The 15264-nt window shown below is 34.3% G+C and overlaps 2 protein-coding genes and 1 non-coding gene across 3 annotated transcripts; 2 read left to right on the top strand and 1 right to left on the bottom strand.

Annotated features, from left to right (window-relative positions):
- The first annotated feature begins 284 nt into the window (after nucleotides 1-284).
- LOC143608725 (E3 ubiquitin-protein ligase RHF2A-like) lies at nucleotides 285-6996 on the top strand. Its single transcript, XM_077083679.1, has 7 exons — nucleotides 285-444; nucleotides 530-576; nucleotides 4221-4283; nucleotides 4396-4504; nucleotides 5307-5692; nucleotides 6556-6657; nucleotides 6726-6996. The coding sequence occupies exons 1-7, from the start codon at nucleotides 313-315 to the stop codon at nucleotides 6994-6996; spliced, it is 1110 nt and encodes a 369-aa protein (XP_076939794.1). The 5' UTR covers nucleotides 285-312.
- Nucleotides 2828-2899, top strand: TRNAE-UUC (transfer RNA glutamic acid (anticodon UUC)). Its single transcript has one exon. It is a non-coding gene; the product is annotated as a tRNA-Glu (tRNA).
- A 2518-nt stretch (nucleotides 6997-9514) lies between the features above and the next one.
- On the bottom strand, nucleotides 9515-14880 carry LOC143608731 (uncharacterized). The gene is made up of 4 exons (XM_077083686.1): nucleotides 14855-14880; nucleotides 13553-13721; nucleotides 13247-13485; nucleotides 9515-9997 (listed from the first exon to the last, which is right to left on the bottom strand). The coding sequence occupies exons 2-4, from the start codon at nucleotides 13710-13712 to the stop codon at nucleotides 9620-9622; spliced, it is 777 nt and encodes a 258-aa protein (XP_076939801.1). The 5' UTR covers nucleotides 13713-13721; nucleotides 14855-14880; the 3' UTR covers nucleotides 9515-9619.
- Nucleotides 14881-15264: the final 384 nt, after the last annotated feature.

The following is a 15264-nucleotide window of genomic DNA, read 5'->3' as shown; positions in this document are numbered from 1 at the left end:
TTATGTCAACATGTTTTGACTTGATTGATTGTGTTAATTAGGCTTGAGATTTTGTTACGTGATATTAGTTTGTGAATTTGAAGATTTGTTGAGTTTTGCTTTTTTGATTAGTTTTTAAATTTGGATGTTTATTGATATGTACAGATACCTGTGGAGCCAACCATGACTGTAGATTTCTTGTAATGATTACAATAATAATTGATAAAGTTGTTAGTTTACAGTCAGGTTAAAATTTGAACTTGTATTTGGATGTCAAAGGTTTTGTTTTGGTCTTTATATGCTGAATATATTTTGAAGGGTTTTATATCTGCAATGGAGGAGGGCACCAAGTCTAAGGATCATTTGATATCAGCTGCGGCTTTTGTTGAAGGTGGAGCACAGGATGCTTGTGATGATGCTTGCAGCATATGCCTTGAAGCATTTTCTGATAGTGATCCTCCTACGGTACATTTTTTTTAGATTCTATGTATTCTATAAATAACATTTTTTTTTCTCTTTTTATTATTCAGTTATATTTTCCTTGGTGCAGGTTACGGGTTGCAAGCATGAGTTTCATCTTCAGTGCATTCTTGAATGGTACTCTACTTTGTTTCAGTCATATTATTTATATTAGCTTGCGTCATTTTTTCTCAGTTTTAATGTGCATGAATTTTTGTATATTTGTATTAGTTGAAGTTGAAGACATGGATAGTTACATACTAATCTTAAAACCTAAAATATGATGTCCAACTACACATAGCTCCATAGTTGTGGTTCAAGTTTCAAAATTGTTGATTAGGATGATAAAGAGGAGCTTTTCATTTAGTTCCACAATCTCTCTCATTAATTATTGAGTAACTTTAGCAAAACTTAGCTTCTACTAGATTTATTTGATATTGGTTAGAGAGGTGATATTATCAAACGCCAGGTGCTTCATGCCAGCTGTAATGTTACTAACTGCAAGAATCTAACTCATATTGTTCCGTCTCCTAAGGAGCTAGAACCAAGGATCCAGGTGTGTTATTATTTGTGATGTTATTTAGGTATTATTACTATTTAGGTACTTTTACTACTTAGCTGCTATTACTATTTTAGTATGTGTTATTTTCTTGAATAGTTTCTCTAGCATATTATTTTTTTACATCCCTGATTTTCAGGTTTGTAATGAACTTGTAACTAGAAATAGCAACCTTACCCTCACTTTAAGATCAAATCTAATTTTATTATATACGTAACAATCTTCTCTTTTTAATCTCAAACTCACTGAATTAACTCGTGAGAGTAGCCAGTTTAAGTTTACGTACAGAGAATTGAGACAGTTTTAACTTTTAAAGACATTTGTGCAACTTGCAAAGTTTATATGTAGAATAAGTTGGCCTTTTAGTGAAAAACAAATCACTATTTGTATTTCAAATAGGTTGTCGCATATTACGAGTGGGTTATCATTCTGCTATTATCATTGTTTTTTAAAATTTGACTGAACCTAACAACTCTATTCTCTTTGGTAAATAACTAAATAATCTTCATGCATTTAAATCAATGTTATTCGTTGATCAGAGTACCATATGTAAAGTTATTTGGTGTTATTTCTCATTAGTTTTTAGGATTTAGAAGGCTTGATTGTGGAGTACACTCTTTCTTGAAAGTCCAAGAAAGAAGTTGAGTGTAAATTGGAGTGAAAGTTTAGGTGGTAAACATACAAGATTTAACAAGAATGTTATTTGCCAGGTGTTTTTAAAAGAAAATTTGACAAGGGTGTTATTTCACACTAGTATGTAATAAATAAGAGAGAGGAAATGCCTATCATGAGGTGCTTGTTGGCGTCTAATTGTTTTTAGTCATTGTATCACGATTGAGATGATGTGTATTTAGCATCCGCAACTTTATAAATTTATAAGCTCAACTAACACAGTTACAAATACTATGCGCAAGTGTGACGCAATGATCTAATTGATAGTGGCATAGGTAATGGCAAGTGATGGTGGGGTTTGTCAAATCAATGCTAAAGAATCATAATACAGTCTTAATCACTCTAAATCTAAAAGAAACTCAAGAGTTTGAAGACATACATTAATTTGAAGGAAGAATAAATTGGAAAAACTAGAACTTTAAGAAAGCGAAAACTACTATGAAGAAAATTTTAAATCCAATAATAGAAACAACCATTGCAATAATTTCTTACTTAGGATGGCCAACCCAAACTATCATTTGAATAAAGTTAATTAAAGATTAATATTGGTTTAACTTTATAAATTTCATTTTCTAATACCGTGTCAACTAATTCTGATATAAAGATTAAACTCAAGGAATTATCATTTTTGATTTCCAGATTAATTAATTAAACTAACCTAACCTATAATTAGTGGAAAATAACTTATAGAATTTGATAGAACCCCAAAAGGTTGGGGAATTGACATTGTGTTTTGATCGATTGTCACACATCGTTCCGTTCGTGAAGCGGGTCAGCCCATGATTGAATGGCTTATCGCTTGGCATGACAGTCAACAAATACAGGGTTGTCGACTCGAGGACAAGTCGTTTTACCCGGCGGGATGTATTGATACAAACCCTTCTTAAGCTGATTGTCCAAGGAAGGCAAATGGGTGAGGGCAATGAACGGTCTAAGTAACCGCAACAATTATTATAGAATTGTGTCAATTTATAGGATCTTGTTTTAGGTTCTATGGTATGCATGTTTTATATTAAAAATATTTGGGTTATTAACCTTGTATTTGGAGAATTGTCATCTCGAATCGGCTAACCGGAGACTAGCACATCTCGAATCGGGTCAACTATCCTTGTTCGTGTTTATTTTAATCAATCTAATTTTGGGGTTCTATCATTTGGCTCCATTGTCGTCCAGCGGTTAGGATATCGGGCTTTCACCCAGGAGACCCGGGTTCGTTTCCCGGCAATGGAACCAAATGATAGAACCCCAAAATTAGATTGATTAAAATAAACACGAACAAGAATAGTTGACCCAATTCGAGATGGGCTAGTCTCCGGTTAGCCGATTCGAGATGATAATTCTCCAAATACAAGGTTAATAACCCAAATATTTTTAATATAAAACATGCATACCATAGAACCTAAAACAAGATCCTATAAATAGACACAATTCTATAATAATTGTTGCGGTTACTTAAGACCGTTCATTGCCCTCACCCATTTGTCTTCCTTGGACCCTTCAGCTTAAGAAGGGTTTGTATCAGAATTCTTCTGATGTTAATCTCTAATCAAATAATCTAGACAGATTTTATGCTGAAAAATCAATTTAAACCAAGAGAAGTTTTAGAATCCTAAGACCAAGCAAAGTCCTTGTTATTTTGGATTTTAGAATTAGTCGTCTAAAATCCTAACTTCAAGCGAAAGTTTCCGTGTTAATACATAACCTTATCACAGACAAGTCTTTAAAACTGTTAATTCATCGATTTTACGTTTATTGACCACTGACAATAGCAATCAATTAGTTTTAACGGATTGCTAACACAAGCAAGTGGAAATAACACCAAGTCTGGAAAGTGGAAACACATTTGACTCAAATCATAAATAAAAATTAGGAATTAGATGAAAATAAGTCATCCCTCACAACTCGCAAGGGTTTTTATCATCACAACGAGTGAAAGAAACTAATGCATAATCATGGAGTAGAATACAAAAGAAAGCAAATCTCCTGAAAAGTAAATAAAGAAGTTTAAGCAAAACTAAACCAGTAAACCAAAGTTGGGAGAAGTTTGATTCTTGAATCTGCACCCGTCAAATGTTGTTACTTGAGTGTGGGCATTGTTGTCAACATGTTTGACCTAATTTTCTCTTATTGGCACTTCAGCTCATTTATAAAGTATTCATTTTCTTTTTACCTTTTTTAAGAAAGTTTCAAAGCAGAAGTTGCTTGCTCTGGTGGGATGAGGTATCTAATTTGATTGTTGTTATGACTTTTTTACATGTGTAAGTTACACAAGAAAATGCAGAAAGAAAGGAAATGGAGTTATGTATTAGCTTTATGCCTTTATTTTTTTTCTTAATTTTTTTCTTTTTAGTCAAGGGCATTTAAAAGGTTTAATGCATTTTTTATACACCTGCATGGCTTCCAAGTTCCCACCCATTTGACTTGTTTCTATTTAAATGCTTTTTAAAAATGTAGGCTTTTGACCCGTTTAAGATAAAATATGTAACTCAAAAGCATTTACACGGATCAAAATTACCACTTTTAACTGAAGTTTGTGAACATAAAAATGTAGGTGTCAAAGGAGCTCCCAGTGCCCAATGTGCTGGCAATCCATCAGCTTGAAGGACCCAAGCAGGTTATGTTTTTTAAATTATCCATCTGTCATTTTCTCTAGCATATATTTTTTTGTTATTTTATTTATTCATCGCTTGCTACCGATTCTTACATCATGGTATCTTGATTGACAGTCAGGAGTTGCTTGATGCAATAGAACAAGAAAGAAGCATTGCAAACAACCCATCTATGAATACTACAATATTTCATCATCCAACTTTTGGTGATTTTGAATTACAACATGTACCCATCTATCTCTATATTCTATGCGGGTTGGGCAGGGTCAACGTGAACTAAAACGTTACTCTTTCAACTAGGCCTGTAAACGAACTGAATGAGCATGAACGGAATATGTTCGTGTCTGTTTGCTTAACTTAAACCGGACAAACGATCGAACAGAACAATTAAACAAACGGAATGTCTTTTCTGTTCGTTTGTTAAGAAAATGAGCGTGTTCATGTTTGTTTGTTAATAGTATAAGCGAACGGTTCACGAACTGAAATTAGATGAACAAACATAAGCGATTGAACGCCGGTTAAAAGTAACTGCAAACATCAATCTGTTAGGCCTTAAAAGTTATTAAAACTAGTCCAAATTGTAGTGGGTAATTTTAATGAATAGATAAACGAACGAACTTAAATGAACTTAACGAACAATCATAATGAGCGTAAACGAACGCTTACGAATATAAATGAATCAACAGTACATGTATCCATGTTCATTCGTTTAACTAAATGAACACAAAGTCCTATTCATATTTGTTTGTTTATTAAATAAATGAACATAAACGAGCATAAATTAACGAACATAACGAACATGAATGAACATAAGTGTACGGGACATGTATTCATGTTTATTCATTTAACTAAATGACAAAAGGTTTTGTTTATGTTCGTTTATTAAATAAATGAACTTTCTGCGGAACGGTTCACCAAACATTCGGTTTGTTTACATGCTAACTTTTGGCCTATAAGTCAACCCGCCCATTTTGCTACCTTTAAGTTTCAACCTGTTTACATAGTTGCATGTTTTTTTAATGTTGCAGTTGCCCGTTAGTGCAACCGAGGCCGAGCTTGAGGAGCGTATAATACAACATTTGGCTGCAGCAGCTGCAATGGGCCGGGCCCGCCATATTGCTAGGCGGGAAGGCCATAGAAGTCGGGCATCAGTCCAGGCCCGTCCCCGGTATCTGGGCTTTTCTGCACAACCCAGTGTACCTTCCCCAACCCGACCCGTTTCAACTGATGATGTGGAACCTACTACCCCTGTAGTCGGTGGGCCTCCCTTAGTAACCGTGCATGAAGAACCACTAAGAGGGACAGCACCATCGTCATCATCTTCATCCTCTGTTCATGCTGGTGAACCACCGTCTTCACCATTGATCCCGACAATCGTTCCTGCACGCCCACATGAATCTTCCTCTACTGACAGGTTCACGATTCTTATAATTATATTTTTTTTATAATTGTAAAATATATATATATATATTTTTATAATCATATGACGTATGGGTGTAAAGAGTCTGGCCCGAGCTCGACTAGGCTTGAGCTTGGTTCGTTTAACTTACCAGAGCTCGAGCTTGCCTGTTTCGAGCTCTATTTTGAAAGTTCGAGCTTTGCTCGCGAGTAATTTTTAAGTCCGAGCTCGTATACATTATATATATATATATATATATATATGTATGTATGTATATTAATTATATTATATATTACTTTACATATATTATTTAGTTATGTTTATCATAATATAATTTATAGTAATAATTATATATAAATATAGGGTCCAGATCGGGTACAAATAGGAAAATAACATGTGAAGCAAAAAAAACACGCGGTTGTATTTTTGTAAATAGCGTAATTACACTACCACCATTTTGAACTGGCGTAATAATAATTACGCTACTTCATTAAAACTGTGTAACTTCATTAAAACTAGCGTAATAATTATTATGCCAGGTCTGTTTTGTAGTGTAATTACGCTATTTACTAAATTGTCACCCTGTGTTTCTTTCTCTTCATCTAGTACACTTTGCAAGCTAAGAACAATTTGTATTTGATCCTTATACTATGAATATATATTTAGTAAATTAACTATAAATTGTATTAATATAAATGATAGAATCGTTTAGTATTTTGAGGTAGCTGAAGCTCGATAAGTGAACCCTGAGCTTATTTTTTAAACACGCTTATTATTAGGCTCAAGCTTGTTTAAGCTCGGCTCAATTCGAGCTATTAGGGAACCGATCTAGAATAGCTCACAGTAATATGACTGTTTATTCGTCATTCTTTTAGTAGGTCGGTTATGCACCCATCCCCAAACTACCAAGATAGAGCAGGACCTTCTGAGCAGAACTCGTTTTCTGATTTTAAAACTCGAGTTAATGCAATATCTATGAGGTAACTTATGTTTTCATTTGTTAATCTCATTTGTTAATTTTAGTATTAATTTAATTTTTTTTATAAAGATACAAAGAATCGATTACAAAAACTACAAAGAACTGGAAGGACAGATTATTCTCCCACAACAACAGTCCTAGTCCTACGGAGCATGGTTCTAAAGACCCTGGTGAGGGTAGTGCGGGAATCGCGACATTATCGCGTATGATGGACCATCTTCAACACGATTTGTCACCCGTCAATTCAGCCAACAATTCTGCACGTCGGAATGAGATGACAGGCTCACATGCACCGCCACCACCATCACCGCCAACTCCGCAATCACCACCAGCAGTGTGATGTCTTATAGTTTTTCATGTTACTAATTTCATATATAAACTACAAAAAAATTGTAGTATTTGACCTAAGACTTGAGATCTATAGATACTCGTGTTGGATGCCGATTGTTATAGTTTGCGCACTTTTAAACCTTCTTGTGTCCATCAAAGTTGCATGCTAACCTTGTTAGCTCTAGAAGATTTTATGAGGGGTTGTATCAGGATTTTAACGAGGTAATCCCGTTAACAATAATAAAGAGCCCATTTGAGGAGCCAAACCTGGAGCCGACCTTCGAACCATGCAACCTTTGTAGCTCTTGCAAAGTAACATGAGTAATTACTACAAAAAATAGGGTTTTTACGGATTCATGGAGGAACCAACGTCAAATGATGATTGTTTGGTGCATTTTATCGTTGATTCTAAAATCTCATAGACTTTTATCAACAGAGAATGCTGTGGGTGAGCGAATGCTGAGTCAGATTTTACTTCTGTGTTTTGTTTCATAGCATTAGAGTATAACATCATTGCATACATCTTAAGCTAATTTATCATATGATTATGTTAAATCATTAGATAAATAATGGGATGTTTCTTTTAAGGAGTTATAAGAATAGATCAATAATATTTGGATTTCTTTTTAAGAACCAACGAAGCTTGGCCATTGGGGTACGCCAGCCGGCAAAAGGCGGCTCGCAATCGCAGACAGAGCTGGTGACCTGGCTCGTCATCAGCCCTATAGTAAAACCCTTTGCTCACATACGACAATTTGTCACGAACGAGACTTGAATTGATGAACTTCCCCAAAAAGAGTCCCATGGGTACTGTTAGAGCACTTCTTCCGTTGGTGAGTATATCGTGTTATTATTGTGACAATTAAATTGGAGGGAGTTTTACTATTGAAATTAACTAAACATAATATCGGTTATCAAATTAAATTTGGAATTTACATTTACTATATACTAAATTTGTTTTATATTGAATAGAAAAGGTTCATTAGAATAAACTATTTAAATAGTTTAATTAGTTATTTAGTCTGGATAGTTCTTGTAACCACTGTTAATTAAAGATATGCCAACTATGAAAGTAAGTTTCAACGGAAGCAACCGTGGTTATACTAAAGATAAAAATACTGAAAATCCGTACTACAAAGTTACAAGACCATGAGTAATGGAGATCAAAATCGACACTCTGATAAAAAGAAAACATAATCCGTGCATTAGCTAAAAGGCAAAAGCATAACAATAAAAGTCGTCCTCAATAAGTACGTGAACGTACACTTTAATTATAGTTTGCATAAATCTACATTGTGCGATTAGTATACCGATAAGTTATCTAGCGACCTATAACTATTTTTAAATGGTGCGTTCAGGATATGCTTTGTAGCATAGATCCGAAATCAAATAATGTAATGGAACAATTAATATTCTAGTCATCACAAGTCATATATATTACAAGAAGATTATGGGTGTGCATATGACTTTTGAAACCGGGGGTCTCTCTAGAAGCAACTTTTCTATCTTTTGCGATAGAGGTATGATTCGTCTACACCCTACCCTCCCTAGACCCTGTTTATCACTCTGCTATGAGTGAGACTTTACTGGGTATGACTGTTGTTTAATGTTTGTATAGTGTTAGTGGCAAAGTTAATTAAGTTCTATATTTGCACCTAAATTCTAAAATCTGCTTAATGAATAAGACTTATAAAACATCTACAAAACAAATACAATTAACGGAGTTTGTTGCAAAATTAACGGAGTTTGTGTCCCGTTAGTTTGGGAGTGGTAGAAGAAAACAAGTTAAAAGTTACGAGTGATTCACGGCCAACAAGAGAGTATTTTGTTAGTTGAGAATATTCACGGACAACAGGAGAAAGTTGGGATTATTTAGATCTAATAACCCTAGAATAGGAGGCTAAACTAAATGAAGGTACTCACAGTTACAGAAGCTATGGCCACATTCAAACTAACAAGAGCATGGACTTAAAAGAAAAGGTTTAGAACGCGTAGTTTCAAGGTCTTCAACCAACACGCACACATGTGCCCGACTTAACTTACTGTTATGGACTACGAGACGGCTACCCGACCCAGATGCACGAACCTGGATCTGGCCAGTGGTCAAAAGAAGATAGAAACAACCTTGTTTGCCCCCGCGCGCTCGTAGCCGTAGCCCCTAGGTGATCAAAACAAGGTTTATCAGGTGGTGAATCTTCTCTTCAGTTAAACTATAATCCAAAGATCCCAGTTAAACAATCCGAAATTTAATTTAATTTCGTATATTGAGTTAGTTTACTTCTGTTCCGAAGCTTCAACAGTGAAACCGCCGATTAAGTCGTGATTATTATAATGGTGGTTTGGAGCAGCATACCAGATGGCCCGCATCCGATAGATGGAGGGTTTTTGTAATGCAAGTAAATTGCAGTATGAACCTGATCGATGTAGCGTAGTAGTAATAAATAAAAACAAAACAAAAAAGTTACTGATTTAAAGATAATAAAAATAAATTCATTTGAAACAAACAACAAAACTAAACACTAACCACCTCACTGGAACCATACCCTCCATACAAATACTGAAGATGCATCCTTAGAACCACATTCTAACAAACTAGCATGTAGCTGAAAACAGCATCAATAATACCGCGAACCTTAACCTGAACCAGAACCATAAGCCCGACCACCAAGGTACTGCCCTCTGGGCTCAAACCCAGGGTCCCGAGAATCTCTTCCACCAAACCGCGGTCTGTCTCTATAAGAATCAACATGAGGAGCATTATCATTATTATTATTATTATTATAGGGTCTTTGTGACTCTCCTCCACCAGTAGCATTGTAACCATGATGAGGGTCATTGAACCCCATGGGGTTGGTGGTGTACTGGTGGTGCTCCATGGCTGCAGCGACCTGCTGGTACTGCTGTTGTCGGGCATGTGACTCGCGTCTCAGAAATTCGTCTCTACGGTTGGCGTGCCTAGCTCTAAGTGCTGTCAGCTGTTCCTCATATTGTGCATTGATTGCATTTACTCTCTGCAAACATGGAAAACCAATGAGCTAGACAATCTGGAAAAAGTCAGCCTTTTGGTCAAATGCAACCTTGCCACCACCATGGTTGTAATGTTTTGGGCCTAAGTTCGCCCAAGAAGCAAAATATAACCTTTAACAAAATACAAATGCAATTAGGGCTGTAAATGAGGCGATCTGAGCCATTGGAGGTTGGTTTGATAAAAGCTTGAATCGTGCTGAGTTTAAACAATTGAAGCTCGTTTAATAAACGGAAGAGCTTGACTAGGCTTGCAAGCCTAATCGAGCTTTTATTACATAATTTTATTTAATATATTTATTATATATTCAGATGATAACAAATTAATAATTACTAAGAGAACCATTGGCAAATTGAGAACTTTGATAACCATTTTGGACCACTAAAAATATATTTAAAAAATTATAAAACAAAAAAAAAAATTTTAAAAAAGTAAAAAAACCAAAATTCTTATATTTCATTAAAAAAAACCGAAATTTTTTTTTCTTTTTAATTCGTATTATACCTGTACACATATGTATACTTTCATTTAATCTCTAGTTACGTAATGTACACATATGTACATTATCATTTACCTTAAATTATACATTCGTGTATAGGAAAAAAACATATGTGTACATATATGTATAATTTGGCTAATTTTTTACTTTTTTTTTAGAAACCGGGATGATAAATAAGAAATTTGGTTTTTTTACTTTTTTTATTTTTGTGTTTTTTTTTTTCTGTTTTATGATTTTTTTTATTTTTGGGTTTTTTTGTGGTCCAAAATGGTTCTTTTTGTTCTCAATTAAAAGTTCTCACATGATCCTAATCCTCATGTGAGAACTTTTAATTGAGAACAAAAAGAACCATTTTGGACCACAAAAAAAACCCAAACATAAAAAAAATCATAAAACAAAAAAAAACACAAAAATAAAAAAAGTAAAAAACCCAAAGTTCTTATTTATCATCCCGGTTCATAAAAAAAGTAAATAAATAAAATTAAAAAAAATTCTCGGTTTAGCTAAATTATACATATATGTACACACGTTTTTTTTATACACATATGTATAATTTAAGGTAAATGATAATGTACAAATGTGTACATTATGTAACTAAAGATTAAAAGAAATTATAAACATGTGTATAGGTATAAAACGATTTTTTTATGAAACCAGAATGAAATATAAGAATTTTGGTTTTTGTACGTTTTTAAAGTTTTCGTTTTCATTTTGTTTTTATAATTTTTTAAATATTTTTTAGAGGTTTTTTTAGTGGTCCAAAATGGTTCTCAAAGTTCTCAATTTGCAAAGGGTTCTCTTAGGATCCTTACCCTATATAGGATGTGTACTCTTTAAATTAGTTAAGAACTCTAAGGAACTCTTAATAACTAACGTTTTTTATAAAAATTTTTGTATGTTAATATTATTTGAGTGTAATTTTATCACTTTTTATATTTATATATATGATTGCAATTATACATATTAGTTTTTACACAACTAATTTTCTTTTACACATATGCATGTTTGTTATTACATAAATTTTACATATATGTAAACTTGTGATTTATATATGTAAATCAAAAATTTATATGCCAAATATGATAAAACTACTCTCAAATAATGTTATTATATAAAAAAATTAAAAAAATATTTGGTTTTTAAGAGTTCCTAAAAATTCTTAACTTTTTTTGAGTTCTTAAATGAAACTAACCCTATATATATGTGTGTGTGTGCGCGCACGTGTATTATGTTATATATAAAAATTTTAAATATAAAAGTATATAATATAATTATAATGTAAATAAGTCAATCAATCAATCATAAACAATATTTCCCACAAATACCCTAAGCTATCAGTAAGTAGGGTCTAGGGAGGGTGGGATGCAGACAAACCTTACCTATATCCCTAAGGATAGAGAGGCTGCTTCCAGCGAGACCCCCAACTCGAATATAATGTAAATAAGTATAATAACTAATAACAATATATAACCGAGTACACCCTACTTGCGGTGTGCACATATAATGTATATATGCGTGGGCCTTCGGGGGGCAAATGCGAAATTGCACTAACTTTGACGCTATTTTACTAATTTCGTGAAAATAACGTTAAAGTGGCGGAAGTTTAATCATGCATCATGTGGTGACGTTGATAGCCGAAAGACAAAGGTACATGCACCAATCGGCCGGTGTCTTGATGGTTGAGTGCTATGTGCCTTATGTCCAAGGCTTGATGCAAAACTGCTATCAAGCCGGGTCTCAATGGAAGCAGCCTCTCTATTCCTACAAGGTAAAGGTAAGGCTGTCTACATCTTACCCTCCTCAGACCCTACCTAGCTTTGCTATTGGTGGCATGATTTAAAAAGGCATTCTGAGGCGCGCCTTGGCTGCCTCGGTGGAAAAACACATTAAAGGCTTAGCCTCATGAGGGTATATTGAAACCTAAGCCTCGACCTTTGCTAGGCGGTTCGAGGCAGCTATATATTAAAACTAGTATTTAAGCAAACAAGTATGATGATGATGATGTTATATATTAAAAACTATAACTATAAAAACACTACACAAACAAATAAGTATAAAATTATAAGACAGATCTCCATAGAGTCTATGGTCCTAATATGATGTTTCAACGAAAATAACCATAATTATAGAAGTATATAAATAAAATAGTTAATATATGCCTAAGACGAGTTCAAGCTTTAGAAACAGAGCTCTAAACAAGCCGCCTCATGCTTAGACGAGCTTGGATTCCACTCGGCTCATTTACACACCTAATTGTAATGATTAAAATAATCACAATTATATAAAATTATGATATAAATAATTCAATAGCACATATTACATTATTATATAAACTATATTTATAAATAGATATAAAAATAACTATAAATTTATAACACTAAACAATTAATATATACTAAACAAGCCGAGCCATAGAAATAGAGCTCTAAACGAGCCGAGCTCAGGCTCGACTTGTTTACACACTTAGTTAAAAATTGTAGAGAAACTATTTCCAGTCAAGTATGTATAACTGCAATCATATATATAAATATAAAAAGTGATAAAATTACACTCAAATAATATTAACATACAAAAATTTTATAAAAAACGTGTAAAAGATAGCTTTTTTTTTCTTTTTTCTTCCTGTAAAAAGCATATACAAAAATGAATAAAAAAATCAGAAAAAAGTTAGATAATATATAGTTCTTCAATCACTTGTATTAAAGATAGAGAAAGCAATTTAGATATTATACATACCTCTCGGTGGCGTGCATTCTCCGCATCCTCTGCATCAGTCTGTTCTTTGGAGAGTTTCATTAAGTCATCATAAAACCTTTGTTCAAGACCTTCAAACGTCTGGCCTGCAGCATTATCCTCGTAACCTATCTCCATATTCTCCTCACGAGACATAGATCTTATATCATGACCCGGTTTCTCAGACCCGGATCTTTGACCCTGGCTTTGGTAATAAGACCTAGACACATCAGCCCCTTGACCTAGATAAACCAACATATAACCAACCAATTATAAGAAGCCAAATACTTATAAGTAGATTAAGCATACCTTCATTGAACATGTGTGATGATCCATCTCTGTCCCATCTCCACTTGTCATTCTCGGGTTTAATATAGTTACTGGATTTTTGATCCATTCGCTGACTGGGTATACGTTGCACATCATATGCATGCCCACCAGAATCAACATATTGTCCACCTTGTCTCATATTTAAACCCTAACAAAAGATAATGAAAAGAAAATTTTAATATGATATATATATATACCTTAGAAGTTACTATGACAAAGATTATACTTTGAGATAGTGAACCCATGAGAAAAGAAAAGATTGTATGGCTTAATCTAAGTTGGCTAACAAGTCACAAGTGTGTTCTACAAAGGATGTAGGGTTTGCGGAGGCCCATTCTAGGGTTTGGGCTTGGGTTAACGATGGCAGGATATTAGGCATTGGACTTAAGGGAGATTGAAGATAAGGGAGGCTTGTGGGTCGGCACTTTCTCTTTTATTAAAGCCTGTTTACTTTTCTTGTTTTATAAGTTAGAAACCCTAGATTTATCTCTATATATTTGTAATATTGTATATGTAATTCCTCGTCATGAGTGTTGAGAGGCAACAATAAATTCCTGGTTGCAGCATGTGGACGTAGGTCAGCTTAGACCGAGCCACCTAAATCCTTTTCTCTCGTGTTCATTGATTTTCTGCATTTTGATTGTGTGTGTGTTTGTCATAGACGAGATCCTAACAAAGGATATGTATCATATTCCATATACATTGTGAAGAAACTTGCAGTGATGCTCATACACAACAATTACAGACTTACAGTTGCTGAGTTAAAGGCTTAATACATAACATAAGCGAATTAATCAATCTTTTGTCAACCGCTTCATGTAGACAAATAAACACCAAAACAAGGACCAACTCTTAAGAATACATCATCATCAGAATCTGCCCTAGGTTTTTCCTATTGAAACTAGAACCCTCTGAATATAATTTAACCAACAAACATATGAAAAGCTTTGTCATACCAGGGCTGGATTACGCGCGTTTCCCGGCCCTGTTAAGTGTAACAGGCACAGGAATGCGCATAACTGGCATTTAAACACGAGTAACCTACGCCTCATGGGTAACAAACCCCTTTACGCGTGTTACCCAAAACCATCCCGACCCGTTTGCCGTCCTAATGAAAACGAACAAATTTTAAATTCGATTGAAATTTCAGAAGAAACTGATACTAATCACATCCTAGGGTTCACTTTGATTGATGAAACTGAAACCCTAATTACACCTACACGGACAATTTGATATACGAAAGTATGCGATGACGTAATCAAAATCAGAGTGAAAACAGACCTTTAATCAACCAGACGAACCACAATAATCAATCAATCAATCTACTTCCCCTTCTTCGTCTCAACAACTTGCTCCTCTAATACTTACAACTGGAATTTATGAAAATAGTCCTTGGATTGCCTCTCACTGCCAGATTTAGTCCTTTTAGACCAAACAGAAGCGGTTTTATATGTTCCCGTTTCTTTACTTGTGGGCTCTCCAACCACTTTGTGGTCTAAACTCGGACCCATTCCATGCACAAATTCTGAAAATCACAAACATCCGACTTCTAAAGGAAAAACACAAGCATCGTCACATGAGGAACCATTTAGTACAAGGATAGTAAGGCTGCAGGTAATAACAGTGTCCAGCTGGGACTTTCCGTGTCCTATACACTTCCTTTCGTGAGTCTACTTGTGCTTGGTTCTACT

Source organism: Bidens hawaiensis, unplaced genomic scaffold, assembly GCF_021521415.1.
Source record: "Bidens hawaiensis isolate Kalapana, Puna unplaced genomic scaffold, B.hawaiensis_p1.1 tig00419424_1, whole genome shotgun sequence".
Classification (NCBI taxonomy): Eukaryota; Viridiplantae; Streptophyta; class Magnoliopsida; order Asterales; family Asteraceae; genus Bidens; species Bidens hawaiensis.
The sequence above is the reverse complement of the archived record's forward strand: the minus strand, read 5'-3'. Positions and strand labels throughout refer to the sequence as shown.